This window comes from Microcebus murinus, chromosome 15 (genome assembly GCF_040939455.1).
Source record: "Microcebus murinus isolate Inina chromosome 15, M.murinus_Inina_mat1.0, whole genome shotgun sequence".
Taxonomy (NCBI): domain Eukaryota; kingdom Metazoa; phylum Chordata; class Mammalia; order Primates; family Cheirogaleidae; genus Microcebus; species Microcebus murinus.
The window spans coordinates 11295435-11322728 of NC_134118.1; the positions used below are offsets into that span (position 1 = coordinate 11295435).

General features: G+C 38.2%; 1 protein-coding gene across 1 annotated transcript; it reads left to right on the forward strand.

Moving 5' to 3' along the window:
* Positions 1 to 169: 169 nt before the first annotated feature.
* SMIM13 (small integral membrane protein 13) lies at positions 170 to 25890 on the forward strand. Its single transcript, XM_076010473.1, has 2 exons — positions 170 to 637; positions 24476 to 25890. The coding sequence occupies exons 1-2, from the start codon at positions 562 to 564 to the stop codon at positions 24661 to 24663; spliced, it is 264 nt and encodes an 87-aa protein (XP_075866588.1). The 5' UTR covers positions 170 to 561; the 3' UTR covers positions 24664 to 25890.
* The last annotated feature ends 1404 nt before the right edge of the window (positions 25891 to 27294 follow it).

The window sequence follows — 27294 nt, forward strand, 5'->3', positions numbered from 1 at the left end:
CTCCATTTCCCAGCGGCCCCCGCGCCGCGGAGGAGGCAAACGGAGGGGGCGCTTGGTGATGAGCAGCCGCGGGGGGAGGGGGCCTGGGGCTGTGAAGCAGCTGCAGCCTCTGCCAGGAAACGTTGACATTTGGCGTCTCTGGGGACTGAAGGACCCTTGGGCGGGCGGCGACAAGGGCCTTGTGGCTGTCGAGTGCTCTTGTGCTCTTCCTGTCTCCTCCCCACAGGCGCGCGGCGTCTGCCATGGAAGCGCGTCCGGCCGTCGCCAGGGTTCCCGAACGCCGCGGCCCGGGTTCCCCCGAGCGATGAGTGGGTAGAAGCGCCCCGCGGCCCGCCTGCTTCCCGCGCTCCGGCCGCCCGGGCGAGAAAGAGGGCCGGTTGGGCGGCGTTCGCGGTGTCCGCCCTTGCGCCGCCCCGCCCCGTGGGGGCGCTGCCGAGGGGGCGCCCGCCGCCCATGCCGCCCCGGCGCCCCGCCGCGCCCGGCGCCCGCCGCTGAAGCCCAGGACGCACCGCTTGCCAGCCCGCGCCCGCAGTCCTGAGCCGGCCACCTCCACCCCCCAAGATGTGGCACAACGTCGGGCTGACCCTGCTCGTGTTCGTGGCCACGCTGCTGATCGTCCTGTTGCTGATGGTGTGCGGTGAGTGGGGGCGTCCGCCGCGGGGGCAGTTCCACACGCCAGCGTGCCGACTTGCTTGTTTTGTCTGTTTTTTTGTTTGTGTTTTAAGCGTGGCTGGACAAGTGTCTTAAAATCAGCTGTGTCCCCTTTCCTCTCAGGAGTGAGCAGAGGAAATGTGTCCCTGACCCACGGCAGGCCCGCGGGCATCCTCAGAGGGAAAGGACAGGATCCAGGGCTGGGCATCTTGTCTCTGGGTTAAAGCAGATATTCTCCACCGGCAGCGTCCGCTCTCGATTGCTGTTCTTGCCACGGTCTGCCCAGATTTTAACCTTGGCCTGTATTCGAAGGTGAAGTGATTGGTTACTCCTTTTTCTTTCTCACAGGTCTGACCTTAATGATAATGAGAGGTTTCACTACCTTTATTTAATCTGGGAGTGGCACAGAGTTGGGCTTTCAGCACACGTGAAATTGTTTACTTGGAGTTCAGGCTTAAACCAAATTCCAAGCAGAGGTGTTGAGACCAGGCAGAACTTAAAAACACCGGCTATATTAAACTTCCAGGGTCAGGTAACCTAACCCTTGGTTCTGTAATAATGGTGCTATTTTGTTTGCTGTGGGTATTTTCCTTCTTGGAATGAGAGGAACATTATCTCAAGATAATGTTAGTGCAATTTTAGCTCTTTCTGATTTCTTTATACACGGTAACTGATAACCACAGGTCTCAGCAAAGTGGCTGAGCAGTTGTGAAAATTTGAAAAGAATTTAGAACAGATGTGAGTTTATCCATATTCAGAGGACTGAAGTATAGGTTCAGGTTGATGCAGTAATTGGTTGGTCAAAATTCATAAAAATACTATAGGGCTTATTCAGTACACGATTAATGTACTAATGAATGCTTAGAGCTACACTTGGAGAAGATATATGTGTGGGCTTGTGCATATGCATGTGTATGTCTTTGTATTTATATACCTGTATGTATATTTAAATTTTTTTCTGTTTTGCTATGATACCAGAGTTAAAGCTTCTAACTTGCAGCCTTTCTTTTTTTTTTTTTTTTTTTTTTTGAGACAGAGTCTCGCTTTGTTGCACAGGCTAGAGTGAGTGCCATGGCGTCAGCCTAGCTCACAGCAACCTCAAACTCCTGGGCTCAAGCAATCCTTCTGCCTCAGCCTCCCGAGTAGCTGGGACTACAGGCATGCGCCACCACGCCCGGCTAATTTTATATATATATATTAGTTGGCCAATTAATTTCTTTCTATTTATAGTAGAGACGGGGTCTCACTCTTGCTCAGGCTGGTTTCGAACTCCTGACCTCGAGCAATCCTCCCGCCTCGGCCTCCCAGAGTGCTAGGATTACAGGCTTGAGCCACCGCGCCCGGCCTACTTGCAGCCTTTCTTTTCTGATGAGATAAAGCAGTTGAATAACCTTTCCCAATTTTCCCATGGAGTCGACATTTTGAGCTAATTGTAGATGTTTAAGGTTCTTGAAATAGGGAAAACAAATCTTGATTTGTTTGCATGTGGGGAAGGAGGAAAGAGTGTGTTGTCCTTTCTGATTTGAACATGCAAGCTACCTGGATGTGGGAATGTGACCTATAGACCCTACCACACCTTGGATGGGATTTGCCAAATTTACCTTTGGGGCATCAGAATTCCTAATTGCTCTCTCCTCTCTCAGCAGCTATTTGATGATTTTATTTTATTCATTTTTCTAAAAGTGCCTTTAAGTTTCAGATAACATTATGGAATAAGAGGTGAAGTGTGCTAGGTAAAAAGAACATCTTATTTTGGTTGGAATGATCAAGAACTAATAAATAGCTTTGTGAAGAAGTAATCCAAATACTTTTTTGTTGCGAGAACTAATAATGGGGTAGCCTCATGTTTTGACTAGGATGGGACTGGCTGGCATTTGGGGAGAGGAGGGAAGATCTGACCAGACTTGAGAGAGAAACTAGGGTGCTCCTTCTAGGGCTGCCATAACAAAATACCACAGGTGGGTGTCTTAACAGAAATGTATTTTTTCATAGTTCTGAAGGCTAGAAGTCTGAGACTGAGGTATCAGCAGGGTTAATTTTTCTTCTGAGGCCTCTCTGGTTGGCTTGAGAATGGTGGTAGTCTCTGTGTGTCCTTGTGGTCTTTCCTCTGTGTGTGTCCTAATCTCTTCTTAGGGGACACCAGTTACTGGATTAGGGCCCTTACATGGTGGTCTTCTCCCTGTGGTCTTTGTGTCTGTGTCCTAATCATCTCCATTTATCAGGACACCAGTCATTGGATTAGGGCCCTCACCCTTATTACCTGATTTAACCTTAATTACCTCTTTAAAAGCCTTATCTCCAAATACAGTACAGTCATTGGGGGTTAAGACTTCACCCTATGAATTTTGAGGCAGCAAAATTTAGTCTGTAAAACGATCCTTCTTACCTTTCTGGTGGTCACAAGCTTTTTTGAGAATCTAGTGAATGCTGTGAAACACCCCCCCCCCCCCCCGTTTTTTTTGTTAAGAAAAATGCACCAATACATTCCACTTCCCCTGCCCCCTTTGAGAGATTTCCTGGACTCTTCTTCCTTACTCACAAACATGGACATCAGATTAAGAGCCTCTGCCCTTTGGGCTGGGTTGCCTTGTTTTATGATTTCATTCAGTTCAGCAAACTGAGTACTGAGTGTTTGCTAGGCACTGGGAACACAGAATTTGTGACAGGGGTCTGTCCCAAGGAATTCATAACTTAGTTGCTTTAGAACTCTGACAGACTCTTTCACATAGTGAATTCTGATTTTCAAATTTTAGGTTCCTAGGGAAGTTTTCCTTCTCCTGTCTATATAGACTGTCTCTGCTTTCTCACTTTCTCAGTCACTCTAAAATGTTTTCCACCCCTATTAATCACTGAAGCTACCTTTGTCAAGGTCAGTAACAAATGGTGTTTGTATTTCCAAGCTCCTAGTGGTCACTTAACAGTGCTAATTGAACGTAACCTGACATACTCAGTTCTCTACAGAAGTACAGCATAAAGATATTTCTTTGAGGAGGATTTTTTTTGGCTTTTGTAAGCTGTACTTCCATGATGTTCTTTCTATGATAGTGGCTAATTATTTATTTTTTCTTAGGTTCTCATCCCCTAGAATTCCTTAACTTTGTTAAACCACAACTTACAATAGGAAGTATATTATTCCTAGTACATTCATAAGTATATAAATTATTTGTCAATCAGTTTGTATCTATCATCTGTCTCTAAAATAAGTTTATGGACTAGTGCTTGCTTTTACTCCATGAAATGATTATATTTTCTATTTTTTTCTGTTGTATCTATATAATATAATAAAAATATATTTCTATTTTATTTTTCTCTTACCTATTCTCTCCCTATGGTATGTTATCCAATCCTAGAGATTTAAATAACAACTGTTAACTAGTGAGTCTAAAATGTGTGTCTTTAACTTTCACTTCTCTCCTGAGTCCCAGGCTCAAGCATCAAACTTTTTTATTGAGATTCCCACTTGGAGCATCTCAAATTTAATACATCTAAAATAGAACTCTTGATTTCTACCACCTGTTCCTCCCCTCCAGTCTTTCTCGTGTGATGTGTTAACCTGCTTCCACTCAGGGGTTCCAGCCAAGGACTTAGGTGTCATCCTTGATTTTTGCCCTCTCCTTTCCTTACCAGCCTTCTCCAAAAACTCATCAATTTCATGTGCAAGTCTTCTCACTTTTATATCTTTAAAAAATTGGAAATATGTTCTCTTCTCCATAACCACCACCATCACTGTCTTTGCCTTGCCTTAGTTTCCTAACTAGCCTTTTTTCCAACTCATCTTTTCTTTATAATTTACTTTTCACATACTAGTCAGACTGTTTTATGAAGGAAATATTTTGTCAAAAGTTTTTAACAGAAGACATATAGTTTCAAAAGTCCATAGTACTTATAACAAGTAGTTCCTTTCAACCCTCAGTTTCCCTATTCTCCTAGTTACTCCATATTTCCAAATAACATATTCATTGCTATCTATTGGTTTTGCAATTTGAGACTTTTTTTATTTTTTTGAGACAGAGTCTCGCTTTGTTGCCCAGGCTAGAGTGAGTGCCATGGCGTCAGCCTAGCTCACAGCAACCTCAAACTCCTGGGCTCAAGCAATCCTACTGCCTCAGCCTCCCGAGTAGCTGGGACTACAGTCATGCACTGCCATGCCTGGCTAATTTTTTCTATATATTTTTAGTTGGCCAATGAATTTGTTTCTATCTTTGGTAGAGACCGGGCCTTGCTCTTGCTCAGGCTGGTTTCGAACTCCCGACCTTGAGTGATCCACCTGCCTTGGCCTCCCAGAGTGCTAGGATTACAGTTGTGAGCCACTGCACCTGGCCTGGAATCTTTTCTTGATTAGATGTTTTTTGTAAATGTCTAATGCTAATTTTTTCTATATATATTAGTTGGCCAATTAATTTCTTTCTATTTATAGCAGAGACGGGGTCTTGCTCTTGCTCAGGCTGGTTTCGAACTCCTGACCTCGAGCAATCCGCCTGCCTCAGCCTCCCAGAGAGCTAGAATACAGGAGTGAGCCACCGCGCCCGGCCAATTTGAGACATTATTAACCTTGGTAGATTCTCCATTTCTTTCTATGCTTGCCATTAATAACATAATTTTTGGCTAATTTAACAGGATTTATATTTTGATTGTGGAAATATTCTGTGCTGGTCAAATAGTGTAATATAACACACACCTCATTTCTTATATGGCTCTTCATTTTTCTTGACGTTAATACATAATTGCCTTTTTAATTTTACATAGTATTTTTTTTTGTATGTTATCTGTCCGCTCTCTCAAATGTTGCATAATCTCTTATACTCATCGGTAATATTTCCCATATTTTCGAATGAATTACTCTTCCTTTCCTCCTTCTACCCAGTCCCAGAGCCCTCCTTCTCAACAGCTGTCATTCTCCTATGGAAAGCTGTACTTTCTTTGCCATCCTGCTCTATATCCTGTCTTCTAGATCTTATGCCATCATCTTTCTCAGTTTATACTCTTGTTTTGTTAGAGCACATTTTCTAATAGCTTTCTAAGAAAGAATGCCTGGAAAATAATTTTGAGCTAGTGGCTGAAAATGTCTTTTTATTATTTTCTATCCTTGTACTTGATTGATAATTTGAATAGATTTGAAGTTGTAAATAATTTTCATCTCCAGAATTTTGAAATCAGTATTTTATTGATTTCTAGCTTCCAGGACTGATTTTGAGAAATCCAATGCCTTCTATGACTTGGTTTCTCTTTCTTAATGCTTTTTGGGTAGTTTTTTTATCACTGGTATTCTGAAACATTATAGTAATATACCTTGGTATGTGTCTCTTTTTGTAGAACACTAGGCCCTTTCAATTTAGATTTTTCTTCTGAGAAAATTTTGTACTTGATCTTTGATATGTTCTCCACTTCATTTTCTTGGTTTTTTCGCTCTCTGAAACTTCTGTTAGTTGGATGTTGGACCTCTTGGGCTGATTCTTTAATTTTATCTTTTTATCTCCTATTTTCTGTTTCAATTCCTTCCTTCCCCTTTCTTCTGGGAGATATTTTGGGTTTTATCTTATGTTGAATTTTTAATTTTAGCTATCCAGTTTTTAATTTCAGAGCTTTCTTGTTCTCTTATTCTTGCTCTTCTATAGCACTTGTTCTTGCTATATATATATATATATGCAGTATCTTATTTTCCCTAAGCTTATTAGTTATAGATTTTTTGTTTCCTTTTTTTTTTTTTTTTTGAGACAGAGTCTCACTTTGTTGTCCAGGCTAGAGTGAGTGCCGTGGCGTCAGCCTAGCTCACAGCAACCTCAAACTCCTGGGCTCAAGCGATCCTCCTGCCTCAGCCTCCCGAGTAGCTGGGACTACAGGCATGCGCCACCATGCCCGGCTAATTTTTATATATATATATCAGTTGGCCAATTAATTTCTTTCTATTTATAGTAGAGACGGGGTCTCGCTCTTGCTCAGGCTGGTTTTGAACTCCTGACCTTGAGCAATCCGCCCGCCTCGGCCTCCCAAGAGCTAGGATTACAGGCGTGAGCCACAGCGCCCGGCCTGTTTCCTTTTTTTTTTAAATAACGTGTTTTCTCCCTGCATTGTCTGTGTTGCCCATGTTTTTTCTTTCTGCTTGTTTGCTTTGGAATCTTTTCTTTATTTCTTTCTTTTGTTCTTTCTTTCTTTCTTTTTTTTTGAGACAGAATCTCACTCTGTTGCCCAGAGGGCTAGAGTGCCATGGCATCAGCCTACCTCACAGCAACCTCAAACTCCTGAACTCAAGCGATCCTTCTGCCTCAGCCTCCCAAGTACCTGGGACTACAGGCATGCACTGCCATGCCTGGCTAATTTTTTCTATATATTTTTAGTTGGCCAATGAATTTGTTTCTCTTTTTGGTAGAGACGGGGTCTTGCTCTTGCTCAGGCTGGTTTCGAACTCCCGACCTTGAGTGATCCACCTGCCTTGGCCTCCCAGAGTGCTAGGATTACAGTTGTGAGCCACTGCACCTGGCCTGGAATCTTTTCTTGATTAGATGTTTTTTGTAAATGTCTAGTGATCTGTTCTTTGTTCATTTTTAAAGAGTGAGACAGTAAAAGATGATAATACTATGTCAGCTCTGGGCTTATTGCAGTATGATTAGGCAGTGACTTGGCCTCTTCTCTAGGTGTATCCACAATTGTTTGTATCGAGAGATGTATTCTCTGTGGGTATTCTATTTCTCCAGAGAGGAATTCTCTCATTTTCCACTTGGGTGTGGGAAACTTGGCTGTCTTCATGAATAGATCCTTCTTTTATCTTCCCTCTCCTCTTCTCACTTCAAACCCTGATCTTTTCATGGTTCTTCATTGCATTTTGTCTCCATTTATTAGCTCCTCTCCTGCCATCCAGATTTTTGTTTGCTTTGCTAGACCACTTACCACTTGTCCTCAGAGTAATATTTTTAAATGTCTCCCCTTGTTTAAAACCTATTCTCTGATGGTTTCCCATTTCTCTTGAAATACAATCCAGATTTCTTACTTTGGTTTATAAAGATCTATGTGAGTAGCCCTCACCTACCTCTCTGACTTTATCTCTCCACTCTTCCCACTACTCATAACATTCCAGGAACAGGCCAACCCTGTACCCTCTGCAGGGCCTTTGTACTTAGTCTTCGTCTTGCTCTTCATATGGCTGATTCTTCTTCATTCAGGTTTCATATCAAATGCCAACTCAGAGGGACCTTCCCTGACCACCTGTGGTAGTTTATTTAGTCACTTTATCTCATATACTGGTAGTTTTCAGAGCACTTAACACTGTCTGAAATGAGCTGTTTTTGAGTCTGTTTCTCCCAATTAGAGTGTAAGCTTCTTGAAGTCGTGGACCTTACCTGGCTTACTCATTACTCTATCCCTGGATATTAGAATATTGCCTGGCACATAGTAGGCCCTCATATGCTTGAAGAATGAATGAAGAAAGATTCCTCAGTTTAAATCATTAAATTCCCATTACAAAGAAGTCTTTTTTCTTTTTTTGATAGCTAAGTACAAACATATTGTTAATGGGAATAACTAATTTTAAAACTAAAAAAATTTTATTATGGTAAAAACACATAACAAAATTTAACCATTTTTAAGTCTACAGTTTAGTAATGTTAAGTATATTGACATTGCTGTGAAACAATCTCTAAATAACAATTTATTTTTGACTGACTGCTGTTATTCCACAATTTTTTTTTTTTAAACAGAATCTTGCTCTGTTGCCTAGGCTAGAGTGCAGTGGTGTCATCATAGCTCACTGCAACCTAAAATTTCTGGGCTAAAGCAATCCTCCTGCCTCAGCTTCCCCAGTAACTGCGACTACAGGCATGTGCCACCATGCCCAGCTAATTTTTCTCTACAAAGAAGTCTTAATGTAACACAAACAATGGTTCCCTCAAGATGACTAGCCCTTATCCATCAATAAAATACACTTAGTGAAATTTATGTTCATTTGCCGTCAGTGCTGGTCATGGGAGTCTACAAATTAATAAAGCATAATCTCTGCTCTTGAAAACCTCATACTCCAGTAGGGAAGACATTCATACAACAAGTAAAGATAGTAAAACCTAGGCTTCTATTCCTTTTTCGGGTCATTTGCCTAATTCTCCAAGAGTAGCCAGCACTAAATTCATCCCTATGATATAATAAAAATATATTTGGTCTTCTGGTTTCTGGCACAAAACCCTTGGAATTTCTTGAGTGATAGGAGTGTTTTTTGCCTTTCAAGCTCCTTTTGACCACACCTGAGTTTAGGCTAATAAGGTAACTCAGGTTGCAGCCCCTAGTTACTGTCAAAATGGAGGCTGATCACCTGAAAGACCAAACAGGTGATTAGAATGTGGGAGGTTTCAGCCCCACCCCTGACCTTCAGGGAGGGCAGGGAGGCTGGAGGTTAGGTTATAAAAACGGTTGCACATTATGAGTGTGATGAACATTTCAAACTTGGCGTATCTAAAACCATATTCCAGATCTTGCTCTTCTTGTATCCCTCTCCATTTCAGTAGATGATGACTTTATCATTTCAATTGTTAATGAGGCTCCCAAACCTCTCTAAGATACTAGCCTCCCTCACACACACCTGGCCTCTTTCCCCTTACTCTGGGTTATTTTTTCCTATAATAATAGGAATTATTCGGACAAATATGTTTCAGTAAAGATAGTATTTTGAGCATAGCACTCCATAAATATTTGAATGAATGAATGAATGTTCAGCCCTTGAATAATTGGCTAGGATGAAGTTATAGGTGGAAAAAGAGGGATCTAAATTGTGGTGCTGTATGTATTGCCTCAAAGTTTATGCTTTCTTATAGGTGATGGGGAGCTAAGAGTTTTTAGCAGGAACTTAAAATTTTATAGGCTGCTTAGCTACAGTGTGTGGAGTGGGGGAGGCTAGAAGCCAAGGAACTAGTTAAGAGGTTGGCATTAACTAAGTTTGAACTAAGGCAGCAACAGTAGAGCCTGGGAGCAGGTAGTGGCCTTCTGATTGTGGAATGACCCAGCAACAGTAGTACTACTGTGTCTGCTCTGTCTGCCACTGTGCCTAAGGAGCATGTGGGATTTGAAGTCTTTGGATAGAATTAGAATCCAGTCAACATAGGTTCTAGGAGAATATCAAGAGTGTGGATGTACATGAGGAAGGAAGAGTAGTTATTTATCATCAGACCCTCCCTTCTCCAGAGATTGTGTTCGTTATGTCCCCTAGTTCAACCCAACCTGATAGACCTTGGGCAGACTATAATTTGCAGGCCTGAGTTAGTACACAGTCCTAAGTTCCTGCTGTGCCTAGCAAAGTTAAATATTATAGTTAGTGAAGCAGAGTTAGATCAGGCTGATCTGTGACTGTGTGATCAAGTTGCACAGCTAGCACTGCCACTTATTACCTGTGTGACTTGAGCAATGTACTCAACCTCTCTAATTTTAGTAAGTAGGCAAATTCACAAATAGTCCAGGAATACCGAGCATCGATTGTGTTTCTGCTTATCTATCTCACATTGACATGCAATTGAATAAATATGAATTAATTGATATTTAAAAAATAGATTTTCAAAAATTAAATATGGTGTTAGAAATTTAAACTATCCTTAGATTAATGTGGTTTATGATATCCTAATATACATTTATTTCAAAGATAATAGAATAAGATAAAATGTATTGATCACGGAAAAGTGGGAACAAATTTTGCAAATCATTTAATTCATTGGTTTTCATACAATCTGCAAAGGTGTTTTTAAAAATAAACTTTGGCCCTTTAACATTTTAAACTGCAAGCAGTTGGGGCTCTACTGGGGGAACGCAAACGGGGGAGACACTTTTATAAGGTGTTCATAGAAGCAAGGCACAGAAAATAGTCTATTGGTTAAAGTAGAAAGTCCCTGTCTAGAGGTTGGTTAGTAGTTTCTGATTGGTTAAGCTGGGTTTTGATTGACTGTGTACTCTGAGCTGGGTATCGGTTGCTTGTGTAGGAACCCAAGGTGCTGAAGTCATCTCAACCTAATGGCCTCCCAGTTATTTTAACAAGTGCTTCAGGAGTTTGACAAATAATTGATTCTATTTTCTGATTTTAGTCAGCTTTATTGAAGTATTAACATACAATAAAATTTTAAGTGAATTTGATGAGTTTTGGCAAATGTATACAATAGTATGAGCACTATCACAATCAGGATGCAGAACATATCCATCGCTCCAGAAAGTTCTATCATATCTTTTTGTGATCAATTCTTAAGCTCCTATCAACAACTGAACTGCTTTTCCACAATCATAATTTTAACCTTCAAGAATGTAATATAAATGGAGTCATACAGTGTGCTTTTTGTGTTTGACTTCTTTCACTCGGCATAATAATGCTTTTGAAATCCATCTGTGTCGTTGTGTGTATCAGTGATTGATGCTTTTTATCGTTGTGGAGTATTCCATTATATAGATATGCCACAATTTGTTTATTCATTTACTTATTAATGGACATTAGAGTTGTTTCCAGCTTTTGGCTTGTTAATATTATTGCTATTAGCATTCAATTATAAATTTATAATGCGAATGTATATTTTCATTTCTCTTGGGTAACTTTGTAAGAAACTGCCAAACATTTAGCATTGCCAACAGCCATGTGTGGGAATTCTAGTTACTCCACAGCCATCAACAACTTTTGGGATCATCTGTCTTTAATTTTTGCCATTCTAGAGAGTGGGTAGTGACCCATGATGGTTTTGATTTGTGTTTCCTTAATGACTAATGATGTTGAGCATCTTTTCACATGTTATTTGCCATTCTTTCAATCTTCTCTAGTAAAGCATCTATACACATTTCTTTGCCCATTTAAAAATTGTTATTTATCTTTTTATTATCAAATTGTAACAGTTCTTTGTTCTGGGTACAAGTCTTTTATCAGATACATGTTTTCCAAATATTTCCTTCTAATCTATAGCTTGCCTTTTTATTTATTGTGTCCTTTGTTTTGTATTTTGATTGTTTGACAGGTCCAGCTTATCAATTTTATAAGTGTGACGTGTTTATTTTTAAAAATTTTTAAGTTTTTTAATTGCCCAATAAAATTGTATATGTTTATGATGTACAACATGAAGTTTTGAAATATGTATACATTGTAGAATGGCTGAATTGAGCTAATTAACTTATTCCTTGGCTCACATACTTATTTTTTGTGGTGAGATCAATTTTTTTTCTTTCGTTTCATGCTTTTTGAGTCCTATTTAAGAAATTGTTGCCTATTGCAGTGTCACAAAGATTTTCTCCTTCATTTTAGGAGTTATACATTTTAGGCTTTACCTTTAGCTCTGTGATTCACCTTGAGGTAATTTTTGTATATGGTTTGAATGAAGGATTTTGGCTATTTTAGGTCCTTTGCATTTCCTTATAAGTTTGACATCTTAACAATGATGAGTCTTCCGATCAATAACCCTGTGATATATCTTTCCATTGTATATCTTTCAATATTGTAAGGTCCTATCCAATGCAATGAGGCAAAACCTAAAATAAATGTAAACTAAATTAAAATAAACGTAATGAATGAATTTAGTGGATACGTTATTACACTTAATTTTTGTAAATTCCTTAAGATTCTGTACCCAGAGGCTAGTGTTAACTGCAAGCAAACAATGATAATTTTACCTTTTCTTTCCCATGTGTATGTTTGTCTCTTAGTTTTTGCCTCATTAAACTGTTTAAGGACCGACTGTACAATGTTAAAAGAAAGGAGTGAAAGTTGATCTTCTCTCCTGATCTTTTGGAGCAAAATATAACATTAAGTATAATATTAACTGTAGGATTTTTATAGAAGTTCTTTATCAGGTTGAGGAAGGAAAGTTCCCTTCCATTCATTCCTACTTTGCTGAGAATTTTTCAGAATAGATGTTGGATTTTTTTTTCAAATGTTTTTTCTGTACCTATTGAGATGATCATGTGTTTTTTCTAAGTCTATTAATATGATGAATAACATGGATGAGTTTTGAATATTAAAGGAATTTTGCATTCTTCAGATAAACCCACTTTGGTCATTACATATTTCTCTTTTATGTATTACAGGAATTGATTTACTAAATATTTAAAGTTTTTCTACTTACATTCATGCAGAAAGGAGTATTTGTGCTTTTCTTAAATGCCTTTGTCTGGTTTTGTCATGGTAATGGGTTGGGAACTCATCAAATGTTCCTTTCTCCCTTAATATTTTTAGAAGTGTTTGAATACAATTGTTTAATTAGTTTTCTATTGATGCATAACAAATTCCCACAAATGTAGCAGCTTAAAACAACACACATTTATTAGCTCACAATTTCTGTGGATCAGGAGTCTGAGCCTGGCTTATCTGGGTCCTGTACTTTCTACCTCCTATGACTGCAGTCAGGGTGTTTGTTGGCTTGTGTACATTCCTTTCCGTAGCTTGGGGTTCTCCTCCAAGCTCATGTGGTTGTTGGCAGGATTCAGTTCCTTGTGACTGTAGGGTTTTTGGCGGCTTCCTTCTTCACGCCAATAGGATCTCTGACACCAGGGAAGGTCCCAGTCCCTCTTTCAAGGGTTTTACCTAATTGAGTCAGGCCCACCCAGGGTAATTTCACTTTTTAGTAACTCAGAATCAAATGCTTGAGACTTTAATATCATCTGCAAAATCTCTTCACCTTTATAGTATAATATAACCTAATATATGGTGTAACTATCCCATCACCTTTGCCATAGTCTGTTGGTTAGAAGCAGGTGACAGGTTCTACCCCCACACAAGGGGAGGGGTCAAACAAGAGTTACACAAAGGTTTGACTCATTGGCATTACTGAAGTGTGTCTGCCATGGTTGGCATAATTTCTTTCTTAGATGTTTGGTGGAATTCATGTGGGCCTGAACTTTTCTTTTGGGTAAGGTTTTCAACTATAAATTCAGTTTCTTTAATAGATATTGGGCATTCCAGTTACTATCTCTTCTTGAACCAGCTTTTGTATAATAGTTTGTGTCTTTCAAGCACTATTTATTTGCTCTGAATTGTATAATTTACAGGAATAAAGTTTATAATTTCATTATTCTTTTAACACCTGAAGGATACGTGGGTGGTGTCTTCTCTTTCATTACTGATGTTGGTTATTTGTGTCATTTTTGTTTTTTTGTAATCAGTGTGACTAGTGGTTAATAAATTTTATTGTTGACCTCCCAAAGAACCAGCTTTAGTTTCATTGATTCTTTTTTCCCTATTGTTTGTGCATATTCTATTTCATTGATTTATGCATATGTCTTTATTTCCTTTCTTCTGCTTATTTTGAGTTTATTTAGACTACTTTTTATAGTTTCTTACTGAGGAAGCTCAGAATATTGATTTTAGACTTTTCTCATTTAATGATAAAGTTTTTTTCCAGATATTGGTTGTGTTTTTGTAATTTTTATTCAGGTTATGTATTTTCTAATTTCACTTGTGATTTCTCCTTTGAACCATGAGTAATATTTAGAAGTATGTTTAAATTTTGAATATTTGGTTTTTTAAGGCTATTTTGTTATCAATTTGATTTTATGGTCAGATAATGTATTTTGTATGATAAAATTTAGGAGGATTTACCCTTAAATTTAATGACTTATGATATAGAATATGGTCCATTTTGGTGAATGTTCCATATATAGTTGGAAAGAATGTTTCTTCTGCAGTTGAGTGGGATGTTCAGTACAGCTCAGGTCAATTTAGTTGGTGGGGTTGTTCGGTATTTTTGTGAACATGCACCAGCAATTCTTGCCATACAGTAGCCACTGTATTACATATTAATAGTAGAAATCTTCAGAGCTAACCCTGACTCTGAAATATATCAATTGATGAAAGTCATCAAATCCTTAAATTCATGGGTAGTTTTTGTGGGGAAAGGGGAGGAAAAACAGAGAGGGAGGATGGAGGTTGGTTGATTTGTTCTGAGTACCTACTCTGTGCCAGGCACTGCTTTAAGGCATAGGAAACACATTGTGAAACATTGATTAAGCCATATATTTCCCTTCCTTAAGAAATTTGTATCTTATGGAGAAGACAGTATTAATACAAGTGAATGATGCTAAAGTGACCATCCAAGGCAGCTCATGTTGAAGAAATAGTATTTTGGAAAGATTTTAAAATTATATATTAAAGATGCTTAAAATTCTCAGTAATAGTGGTAGGTAGTCTCATGTCCTTGTAGTTTGCCTTAGAGGGGAGGAGGTTGGAGCCTAGGAGATGGTAACAGTGCCAGTATTTGATGAGTGTTTATTACGTCTGACATTTTTTTTAGTTTGTTACATGTATTATCTTTTAATCACCACACTAACCCTTTGTGGCTAAGGTTATCATCCACATTTTATTGAAGAGGAAACTGAAACATGTAGAGGTTAACTTGCTCAAGTTATCAGTAAGTTGTTGAGTTAGGATTCATGACAGAGCAATGTGGCTGTAACATGCCTCTGAGATATAGAAGATTTTAGTGATAACCCAGTTGACAGATAATAAGGGTTTGATCTAGGATAGAGTTGTATAGGATGGCAGTAGGAATGGAGAGAAGGAAACAGACAGGAGTGTGTGTGTTTAAAATAGAAGCTATAGCACTGGGATAAAGTGAAGGAGGGACAAACTGCTGAAGAGGAACTCTTTCCCAGCAGAGAGATGAGGAGAGGATGCAATACCCATTAGGAGCTGATGGGTACAGGTACATGTGTACACAAAACTTTTTTGAGATGTTTTCCAGCCAACCAGGTAAATTCCCTACTGGGGCTCAGGAAAGGTAGAAGGTATGCATGAAAAATTTGGTCATCTGTAACAGGTGATATTTGGATCTGTGGGAATGTGGTGAACACTGAAGGGAAAAGAGAATAGAAAGAGGAGAGGAAATATTTTAAAAGGCAACTTTAAAGATGTCTTACATTTATTGGGTAGAGTTTAGGATGTGGAGGTAGTACGGTTCAAAATTATGTTGATTCAGCAGTGGCAACTCTATGGCCTTCTAGCTTTGCCTAGTGTGTCACTGAGAAAGGGGTGTTCAGTAGAGAGGGCATTGTAGTGGGAGTTGGAAAAGGTCTACATTTTGGACTTGGATGTATTATCTCATAAGTGAGCCTTAGCTACCTACAGAGTAAAATAGAAATAAGGTAGTAGGATTGAAAATGGAAGAGAACTTTATACAAATGTGATACTGGTATTGAGCCAGTCAGCCACTTAGATACTGTCACGAAGGTGAGATTATGTAACTCTTTCTGAATAATTCCATAATTTACAAAAATAAGAATTTGTGGTTATACTGCACCTGGGCTCGTAGACTAAAAAGATCTTGAGTAGTATCTTAGTCCATTCGAGCTGCTATCACCAATACCATAGACTGGGTGGCTTATAAACAACATAAATTTATTTCTCACAGTTCTGGAGGTCTGCAAAGTTAAGATCAAGGTACTGGCAGATTCAGTGTCTGGTGAGGGCCTGCTTCCCAGTTCATATATGGCTGTCTTCTAGCTGTGTTCTCAGATAGTGCAAGGGGAAGGGATAAGGGAGCTTGGTGAAGTATGTTTTATAAGTGCGTTAATCCTATTCATGAGGACTCCACACTGTGACCCTCCCAAAGGCTCTACCTCCAAATACCATCATCTTGGGGATTAAGTTTCAATATATGAATTTTTGGAGAACACAAATAGTCTATAGCAAGTAATGAAATCATATTGTCATTCCCTAAATAGCATTATGTGTATTAACCATACTTTTACCCTGAAAATCTGAGAAACTTGATACACAGCTAAAATTCATTGCTCTGTCTTATGTAGTTGGCTCTCTTCAATAATTGTGAGTCACTTTGAGCCTTTATTTTCTTATCTAGGAAACAGGAATAATGGTTGCTGGTTGAACTAATTTGGAATGATCATGAGGATTAAATGAGATGTTGCATGTAAAAGCACTTTATGAACTGAGAACTGAATAATCAAAGGTGAAATTAATTATCTCCTGGGTTTGTGGTGTGTAGATAATGATGGTTCATCACTCAAGTTCATCTATCACTACCCTTCTGTTACCAGCATGTTTATCTTACGTGGAAAAACAACATACAGTGTGTTTCATGAAATTCATTTTTTGAACTAATGCTTAGTTATTGGCACACACACAAGTGATTGCTCTTTTGATTATCCCAGAATACACACCCTCTATTGCTGGCCAGTTTTTCTATCATAAAGTGTTTGTCAATGTGAGACTGGAGCAAAGCATAAACTTACCCTTTAAACTGAAAAATTTATTTTAACAATCAGCATAAATTTTTGATTATAGGCACATATAATTGTGGACAATCCTTTTCCCCTTAGCTCTTCTTTATTTTCTCTCTCCCATTTATCTCTTATTAAATCCCAGAACTGGTACCAGACACATGCTTATAGAATAAGAGTAGGTTTCTGGTGTGTGTGCTATACTTCCATAAGAGGCCCTGTCTGCTGTAGGCATGTAGTATACAGGGGAAGGTCTTTTTCAATAAAAGGTAGCATGGGTCCTAGTGGTTATTCTTCCTCCATCCCTTCTCCACCAGAAAACATATGCATACCTGGGAGAAGTCAGTCACTAGGGCCCAGAGTCCAAATTAGACTGGTCTATTCTTATGGTAAATTGGAGTTATCAGTCTGAACTAGTATTTCTTTCTCATGTGTCTGTGGTGTCTCTTCCCCTCCCAACACATGCCTACACACACACACCACTGTTCTATGATTTGGTGCTATCTTATGACCAATAACATCCATTTTCTATTAGGTAACTTTTCATTTGTCTTCTCTTGCATTCATAATATAGAAGAGAATGAGCTCTGAATGTATGTACTATACTAAACCATTCTATTAACCAGACAAAATATAGTTCTACTTGTAGCAGAGATAACATTTTCATGTCCAACTTCTGACCATCTATTACACCAGTCATCACATCTACAGTCCTTGTACAGCATTATCGGGCTCATCAGCCATCTCTAGTCAGTTTTTTTTGTAACTCTCCTGACATACTTGCATGGTTTCAGTAAATATTGATGTGACTATTGTTGCCTTTTGTCAAGTGGAGTCTGCTCAGAAGCTGTCTAGTCAGCTGTTGTCCCATCAACCCACCACGGGTACTCTACTGCTGATCCTTTTCTCCTTTTCCCTGGCCGATCTCCTTCATTGATTGGCAACAGCCTTCATGCTGCTTCTTCACTCCCCATCTGCCTTTTCCAAACCTGCATGTTTATCAGAATCATCTAGGGAGCTTAAAAAATGAATAAGCACAATTCCTAGAGATTGATTCGGGATATCTGGGACGAGCCCTTGGAAATTTATAGTTTCTGAAACCTTCCTGGCAGATTCTGATGAGTAGCCAGTTTGAGTGATCCCTCTTGGTGAATGAAGGCTGCAGTGTGGTAGTCACATATCTTTAAACTAGAGTCATTCTGTTGGGTAATAAATACCTTTGAACTTGCCTTACATTTGCAGATACTCTTTTCACTAAAAGGAAGAATATGACTCCCAGCCTCATGTGACCCCACTTTCAAGTCATTCCTGTGCTCCAGAGATTGAGGACCTCTTACTTTGTGGACATTAATTAAAGGTCATGTTATGTTGAAGCTTTAAAGGTATTGAGGCAGATCCCAAGAAGATGGAAGGTTTTGGTTAGACACTAACCAAAGAATTGCCTGCCTGGGCTTTTTGGGTGGCTTCTATAGTAGAGATCATCCTCTAGGAGTCAATCAAGATAGAGGAGCACTGGGGATCTTTCTCCAGGTTATTCCACCCTTCAATCTCTAAAAGGTGTAAGGTCTCTAAGGGGTAGGTCCTGCGTCCCTGTTCACTATTCCTGCTTTTACTCCCAGGTAATGCAGACTGCTTCTGGAGCTGATGTTTGACCCAATTTAAGGCAGAGATTCTAGGCTTATGTATTTTGAGAGTATGACTAGAAAAGTTGTAGAAAGCTGGGGAAGGAGCAGCAATTTACGAAGAGAAGCATAGGGGAGAATGAAGCAAGTTTGCAGAGAGAAACCAATAGTCCTGAAAGAATGATCTCAGTTCATGAGAACCTTCTCCTAGTTCTAGTCCCTGGTAAGGGTGCTTCCTTCTGTGGGCTCTGTGACACCTCTGTAAGGTTATAACAAATTCCCCTGCTTTTGGTTTAGCTTAGTCCTAGGGATTCTCTAACTTTAACTAAAAGCTGCATTTATAAAACAACAGAAAATGAACTGTGTATGTGACTTTCTACTTTGTATTTTATTTGTCATAAGATTAGTAAAAATAAAATACCATAGATGAATAGATCAGAGCCCTAATTAGCCAGCAACAAGCAGTGTGACATGCCAGAAGGATGTGACAGGACAGTTTAATTAAACTGAATAACAATTTGGTTATTAGATTATATGTGCAGGGCATTTCTGCATGGTACCTGTCCCAAAGTTTTTAAAAAGTTAGTTTTTATTGATATATAATTGTACATATTTATGGGGTACATGTCATATTTTGTTATATACATTCAATGTGTAATGATCCAATTAGGGTAATTAGGGTATCCATTGCCTCAAACATTTATCATTTCTTTATGTTGGGAACATTTCAGATCTTCTCTTCCAGATATTTTGAAATATACAAAAAATTATGAACTTTTAGTCACCCAACTGTGCTATAGAACACTAAAACCGTTTCCTTTTATCTAACTGTAATTTGTACCATTAAGCAACCATTCTTCAGCCCCTGCCTCCCTCCCTCCCAGCTTCTGGTAACCATCATTCTTCTCTCTACCTTTATGAAATCAACTTTTTTAGTTCCTACATATGAGTGAGAATATGTAATATTTGTCTTTCCATGCCTAGCTTATTTTACTTAACAAGTGACCCTCCAGTTCCATCCATGTTGCTGCAAATGACAGGATTTCATTCTTTTTTACGGTTGAATGGTATTTCATTGTGTACATGTACCACATCTTTCTTTATCCATCGATAGGCATTTAGATTGATTCCTTATCTTTGTTGCAAATAGCGCTGCAGATAAACATTGGCTTATGTGCAGATATTTCTTCAATATGCTGATTTCCTTTCTTTTGGATATATACTCAGCAGTGGGATTGTTAGATCATATGGTAGACCTGTGTTTAGTTTTTTGAGGAACCTGAATGTTCTCGGTGCCTTTGTTGAAAACCAGTTGGCTATAAATAGGTGGATTTATTTCTGTATTCTGTATTTTGTTCCATTGGTCTGTATGTCTGTTTTATGCCAGTACCATGGTGTTTTGGCTACTGTAACTTTGTACTATATTTTGAAGACAGATCGTGTGATGCCTCCTAGCTATTGTTATTTTCATGTCTAATTAATATAGCCATTGAATATCTTATAAGCAGTTTTATCTGGCACAAGAGTACTTCTTAGTTTCTTTGCTCAGTCATGCTTTTCCTGGTTTATATTTGTCGATGTTTTAACGATGGTTCTTTATCCAAAATAAATGTGTTATGTGGTTTTTCCACTCAAACTTCCTGACATTTTTAGTATCATCCTTAGTTTATTAAAATTCTTTCATAAACAGTCTGTAGTAGAAGCATCAGATCTTATGGTACTGGGTTATAGAGACACTTCCCCCTAGATCCTCCGTAAGAACTTAAGTCATTTTATTTGGAGGACAACTTGTGGAACTTCCCTCAGCTTAGTGAATACCACTGCAATTATCAACACTACAATTTATCTCTTTCCTTTGTACTCCCACCCTATGGAATTAAGGTACAGTAGTTATTGTAAGAATCCAAGCACAGTGGATAATTTCTTTTTGGCTGCCAAGCAGATGAATTCCATGTTTATATTAGGGGAATTCTCTACCTCACTTTTTATTTTATTTTATGGGAAACAGTGTCACTACCCGCATGCCCCCCCACCCACAACCTATACCCAGACAGAATAGGGAGAAATAAGTCTACTGTTCAAGCTTGTTTATCTCTAGATTTGAGGATAAAAATTACAGTGGTATGGAGTCAGAGTGGTTCTGCTGATATGGGTAGGAGGAGAGTGGTGAGTACAGACATAGTAGCCATAATTTGCTGCTCTAAACTCTAGAGTTTCTCTCATTGGTACCACATTCTGAATTTTGACTTGAAAATAAATCCCTTATGTTATTTGGTTGCTGGTTGCGATTTAAAAAGAAATTTGTTTTTGTTTCTTTTATTAAAATTAGGTAAGAGTCTGTAATCTAGCTGAATGCTCTTATATCCCAAGACTCTGACAACTGCAGCTATCCTCAGTTCCTTATTTTGTAGATTTCTGTGCTGAGAGACTTTGCTTTCTCTTAACTATCCTAAGGGCGCCGTAGTATTTTATGGTGGGAACCAAGTGATGGGGCCCTTCACCATGGTCCCTCTTCAGTCAAAAGCCTTCCAGTCACCTTCTTTACTCTTTTTTATTGTCAGTTTATACTCTGTAGCCACTCTTGAAATCTATGGTTTTAAAGAGGTCAAAGCCATCATCTGTGAGCTGGATTATAATTCCTTGATGGTAAAAATTCACATCTGTAATATCTGTTTAGCATAATATCTTAGTCGAATGAGTTCATTTAACTTTTAAGTTACATTCTTAAAACCTAAGAGTTAGGAGAAATTTTCCTTATTATCTGTTGAAATCAACTTTAGTCCAGTTAATGGCATTGAAGTATTTTAAAAAAATATAAGTTCACAGAGTATTCATGATTTACTTACTAGTTTGTTTCTTATTTTTCCTGATTTTTCTGATTATCAAAACCATGTCTGTTCATTGTGGGAAAATTTGGTAAGTAAAGAGAAGTATTTTAAAAAACAGTGTTGGTCCCTAAATTGATCTGCAGATTCAGTGCAATCCCTATCAAAATTCTTACTGCTTTTTTTGTAGAAATTGACAAGATGATTTTGAAGTTCACTTGGAAATGCAAGGGACTCTAGCCAAAAAAATCTTGAAAAAGAACAGAGTTGGTAGATTCAAATTTTCTGATTTCAAAACTTAATACAAGGCTATTGTAATCAAGATGGTGTGGTACAAGCATAGAGATAGGCATACAGGTCAATGGAATAGAATTGAGAATCCAGAAATACACTGTAATACTTATGGTCAATTGATTTTTGACAGAGGTACCAAGACAATGTAATGGTGGGAGAGAAGAAGTTTTTCAACAAATGGTTCTGGGACAACTTGATATCCACATGCAAAAGAATGAATTTAGAGCCCTCTTGCACACCAAAATTAACAAAAATGGATCAAAGACTTTCATGTAAGAGCAAAAACTATAAAATTCTTAGAAGACAATGACTACATAGACCTTGGATTAGTCAGTGCTTTCCTAGATAGGACATCAAAAGCATAAGCAATCAAAGAAAAAAATCATAAATTTGGCTCCCTTAAGATTAGAAACTTTTGTGTTTCAAAGGACATTTTTAAGACAATAAAAGGATGCCCACAAAATGGGAGAAAATATTTGCAAATCATATATCTGACAAGTAATATCCAGAATATATAAAGAATTCTTACATATTACAATTCAGTAATAGACAGTCTGACTTTAAAAAATGGGCAAAGGACATGAATAGGTATTTCTCCAAAAAAAATAGACAAATGGCTAATAAGCACATGAAAAATGCTCAACATTATTAGTCATTAGGAAAATGCAAATCAAAGTTGCGTGATAGACCACATTGCTAGGATGACCGTAATAAAAACAATAGACAATAAAAGTGTTGGTGAGGATGTAGAGAAATCAGAACTTTATATATTGTTGGTGGGAATGTAAGTTGGTACAACTGCTTTGGAAAACAGTTTAGCAATTTCACTGGTGGTTGAACACAGTTACTATATGAACCAGCAACTCCACTCTTAGATACCATATGGGTTTTCTTTGGACCTGATTAAGACATTCTAGAGTTTTTGATAGTGGTGATACAACCTTGTGAATATACTAAAAACCACTGAATTGTACACTTTAAAAGGGTGAATTTTATGGTATGTGAATTATATCTCAATTAAAAAGATAATAAACAGAAGAGAAGTCACCTCAGAGCCTGCTGCCCAAGAATAACCATAGCTCATGTCAATTGAGAATTTTACAAAATGCTAATTAGTGCTAGGCACCTAAACCCTTTAGATACCTTCTTTATTCTTCACAGTAGCTTTATGAATCCTCTGTCAGAGCTGGGACTCCTGGCTCCTTGCTCAGTGTTCTTTCTACTAATTCACTGTCCCTGTTTTACAAAGAATATTGGGGAAAGAGAGACCATGCTAAGTTGGAATATCATTAAAATACCATTTTACAAAGTTAGGTGATTTACTCAAACACACAATTAACCAAAAAATATTTATGGTTTGGTTCAGTTAACATTCAGCACTCAAGCTTAAAGGAAAACAAAATCTTGAGAAATGAGTTAAATCTCTCTAGTTGTTTAGTGTCAAGGAGTTTATGGTAATTTTTTTCAGAGATTGTAATAAAAACAAGTAAAATTAAAAACTTCCCTTAAGTGTCCATTCATCTTGTTCTATTTTATTTTAACACTGAAGTAGAAAAGCTGGTTGGATTTTGTTCTCACTAAATATGCCATAATCCATTGCTATTCTGTGAAATCAGAGTGTTTAAAGTAGATGCATCAAAAAAACACTTGAGGCCAGGCGTGATGGCTCACGCCTGTAATCCTGGCACTCTGGGAGGCCGAGGTGGGAGCGAGGTCAGGAGTTCGAGACCAGCCTGAGCAAGAGCGAGACGCTGTCTCTACTAAAAATAGAAAGAAATTAATTAGTCAACTAAAAAGATATAGAAAAAATTAGTGGGGCATTGTGGTGCATGCCTGTAGTCCCAGGTATTCGGGAGGCTGAGGCAGAAGGATTGCTTGAGCCCAGGGGTTCAAGGTTGCTGTGAGCTAGGCTGACACCACAGCACTCTAGCCCAGGAAACAGAGTGAGACTGTCTCAAAAAAAAAAAAAACCCACTTGAAAAACTTTGTTACACTGGTTGATTTTGTTTGTTTTCCAGTGGTCCCCACCCAGTTTCATGGAAGATAGTTTTCCACAGGGAGGACTTAGGGGGGGAGGACGGTTTCAGGATGATTCAAGTGCATTACATTTATTGTGCAAACCTCTCTGCTAATGATAATCTGTATTTGCAGCCACTTCCCAGCTCCAGCATCGCCACCTCAGCCCCACCTCAGATCATTAGGCATTAGATTCTCATAAGGAGTGTGTAACCTAGGTCCCTCACATGTGCAGTTTACAATAGGGTTCACACTCATGTGAAAATCTAATGCCACCGCTGATCTGACAGGAGGTGGCACATATGTGGTGATGCAAGCGATGGGGAGCGGCTGTAAATACAGATGAAGCTTCACTGGTTTACCGGCTAGCTGACTGCTCACCTCTTGCTGTGTGGCCTGGTTCCTGACAGGCCACAGACCGGTATTAGTCTGCTGGCGGAGATTGGGGACCACAATTTTACACTTTTAACATTTCAGAACATCTGAGTATGGGTTCAGAGGTTTTATCCTGTGCATTTCTTTATTGATTAATATTTGTTCCTTATTAGTGGGCATCTAAAAAACTTAAAACTCCTTGCAAAAACAAAACTTAGGTACTTTTTAAAAAAGAATTATTCATACTTTTTAATGACTTTGACATAAAAATATTGTATTTTTAAATCTCTTTTTAAAATCTTGAAATTAAGATATTGGTACTCTGGCTTTATTCTTTGATCACATAATTAAAGAAAATATATTTTCTGTGAAAATTATTTTTTTATATTATTTATATATGTGTATATATATATATATATACACACACACACACTGTTTTGTAATATCTCCCCAAATTAACTGTAACATTCTGAATTGGTAACATTGTGTGTAATAACTTGTCTTAATGTTTTTGTCTTTCTTTAGGTTGGTATTTTGTATGGCATCTTTTTTTATCAAAATTCAAGTTTCTCCGAGAACTAGTGGGAGACACAGGATCCCAGGAAGGAGATCATGAGCTTTCAGGGTCTGAAACCGAAGAAGACACTTCATCTTCTCCACACAGAATCAGATCTGCTCGCCAGAGGAGGGCACCTGCTGATGAAGGCCACTGACCCCAGGCAGAGTCCTTTGTTAGTAAATGATGAAAAGCAGTTGTTAGTCTCTCTTTAGTGACTTGGCGTGGAAATTTACTGAATGACTCATGAACATTTGTACTTGGATTTTAAGTCCAATTTAGAAAAAGATTTACATGTAAGCCATATAAAAATAAAGGGAATTAAAACCAAATTGAACCATTGCAAACTTCATCTTAAAGATAATCTTTTGCTTCACTAGCTTTCTACTTATTCCTTGGCTCTTGGGCTTATTTTCTCGCTCTGGTGCAAATCTGGTAAGCATTACAAGCTTAAAAAACCATATTTTATTAGTCCTAAAATGTATTATTTTCTTCACATTTTAACTTGTCTAAAATTGGGATGCATCTCATTACTGTCAACCAGGTGATAGTCATGTAATTAATCTACCTTGTGCATGTGTGAATTTACAGCTTGTCATAGTGTCATCACTTTAACCAACATGTGTATTGTTGGTACCAAATGTTTCAAGTTTAGTTGACATTTAAAAATGTCTTCAAAAAGATTACACTATGATTCAGCATTGAAACGAAAAGTTATTGTGTTTGCAGAAAGGCATGGAAACAGAGCAGCAGGACGTACATTTGATATTAGTGAAGCAAATATCCACCGTTGGAGAAATGACCGCAATTTCATATTTTCTTGCAAAGCAACGACAAAATGCTTTACGGGACCTAAGAAAGGAAGATACCCACAGGTAGATGAAGCTGTACTACATTTTGTCAGTGAAACACATACAAAAGGATTGCCTATCACACGCCAAGCAGTGCAGTTGAAGGCAGGAGAAATTGCCAAAACCCTTGGAATTGATGAAACAAAATTTAAAGCAACAAGAGGCTGGTGTGACCGTTTCATGCGTCGAGCTGGACTGTCATTAAGGCATCCAACATTTTGTCCAGAGCTTCCTGCTGACGTCAAACAGAAGACAGTAGTAGAGTGCTCTTTCAAGAAATGCTGCTTCACCACTCCTCTTGACAACACCGAGGGGGGTGTTATGTGGAAGAATGCAGACATCTATGCCTGTGATTTGAAAAGTGATTCAGAAGAGTTGGACTCAGAATATGAAGTTATAGTTATAACTTAACCAATTTATTTCACACATTTTCTTTACATATGCACAAGATTGGTGTGATAAAAGTCTGTTTAACTCTTTAAAAGTGCTGTTTTAATAGATTATATAAAATAAACATTTTCTGTGATATGAAAGCATTGTGTCATAGTTTAATGGGCAGTGTTTTTTCTTAGTGATACACATGGTGCATCTTAACAATTGATGGTATCTTAGATTAAATTAAAAAGTTTGCAAATTTGTTTTTCTTTTTAAGATAGCAGTTATTTATTGGGGACCTTAATTCTGACTCTTATAATGTTGAAATTGTTATCCTGTGTGAAATATGTTTTTTGGGGTAACCTATTTAAGATATAGTAGTAACTTAGGAATCTAAGAACTATCTTCTACTTTAGGAAGAATAAGATTAGTTACTCCCTTTGTTTGGGAGGACTTTATGCTCAAGGCATGTGTTGTGGAAAAAAATACTTCTTCACAAACAATTCGGTGATAACCTCAGAGGTACTAGGTATTGAGGAAAAAATAGTGGGCAAAAATACCCACTTAGCTATAAAATGACTCCTGCTAGGTTTCCGTGTTTGTCTTTCCTGAACTTTGGACTGTTTACTTGGGAAGAGAGATATGAATTAAAAAACTTTCTTGTTTAGTGTTACTTGTTTTGTATAAGAATGAAATGAAAAGCCAACTTTTTTTTTTTTTTTTTTTTTGAGACAAAGTCTCACTCTGTTGCCCGGGCTAGAGTGCCGTGGCATCAACCTAGCTCACAGCAACCTCAAACTCCTGGGCTCAAGCAGTCCTTCTGCCTCAGCTTCCCAAGTAGCTGGACTACAGGCATGCGCTACCATGCCCGGGTAATTTTTTCTATATATTTTTAGTTGGCCAATTAATTTCTTCCTATTTTTAGTAGAGACGGGGTCTCGCTCTTGCTCAGGCTGGTTTCGAACTCCTGACCTTGAGCAATCTACCTGCCTCAGCCTCCCAGAGTGCTGGGATTACAGGTGTGAGCCACTGTGCCAGGCCTCCAACTTATTTTTTAATCCAAGTTCTTTTTATGTTTTTACCTTGGATTTCTTAAGAACTAGTCATCACAAAATATCTAATTAACCTCTATTTTATGATGGTGTATAATTATGTTTGATACCTCATACTTCATGCTTACAGCTTTATTTGTTTATTAACAGTTCACTGGCTCTTTCCCACAGTTGTATTCCTGATGAACACCTCTTTGCTGATACTGTAGCCTTTTGGAGATACTAAGAGGGAATTCACAGAGCATAACCTTAGTCTTATATATTTGCTAGGGGAAGATTCTCAGGTGCTGAGAGTGGGGCACAATCTTTGTGTCTTTATTTCCTTATTAGACTCAATTTTTTGTGACTCCAGGCCATAACAAAAGTGACACAGTTTCAAGCATTAATTTTATTGCTTCATAGTAGCTAAATATCACATTAAAAGGATTATCAAATTAAAAAATGAGTGCCCAAAAAGCTTCTTGGTACTGGGAGGATATTTAAGTTACATTTTTTCATAGTCTAATGTTT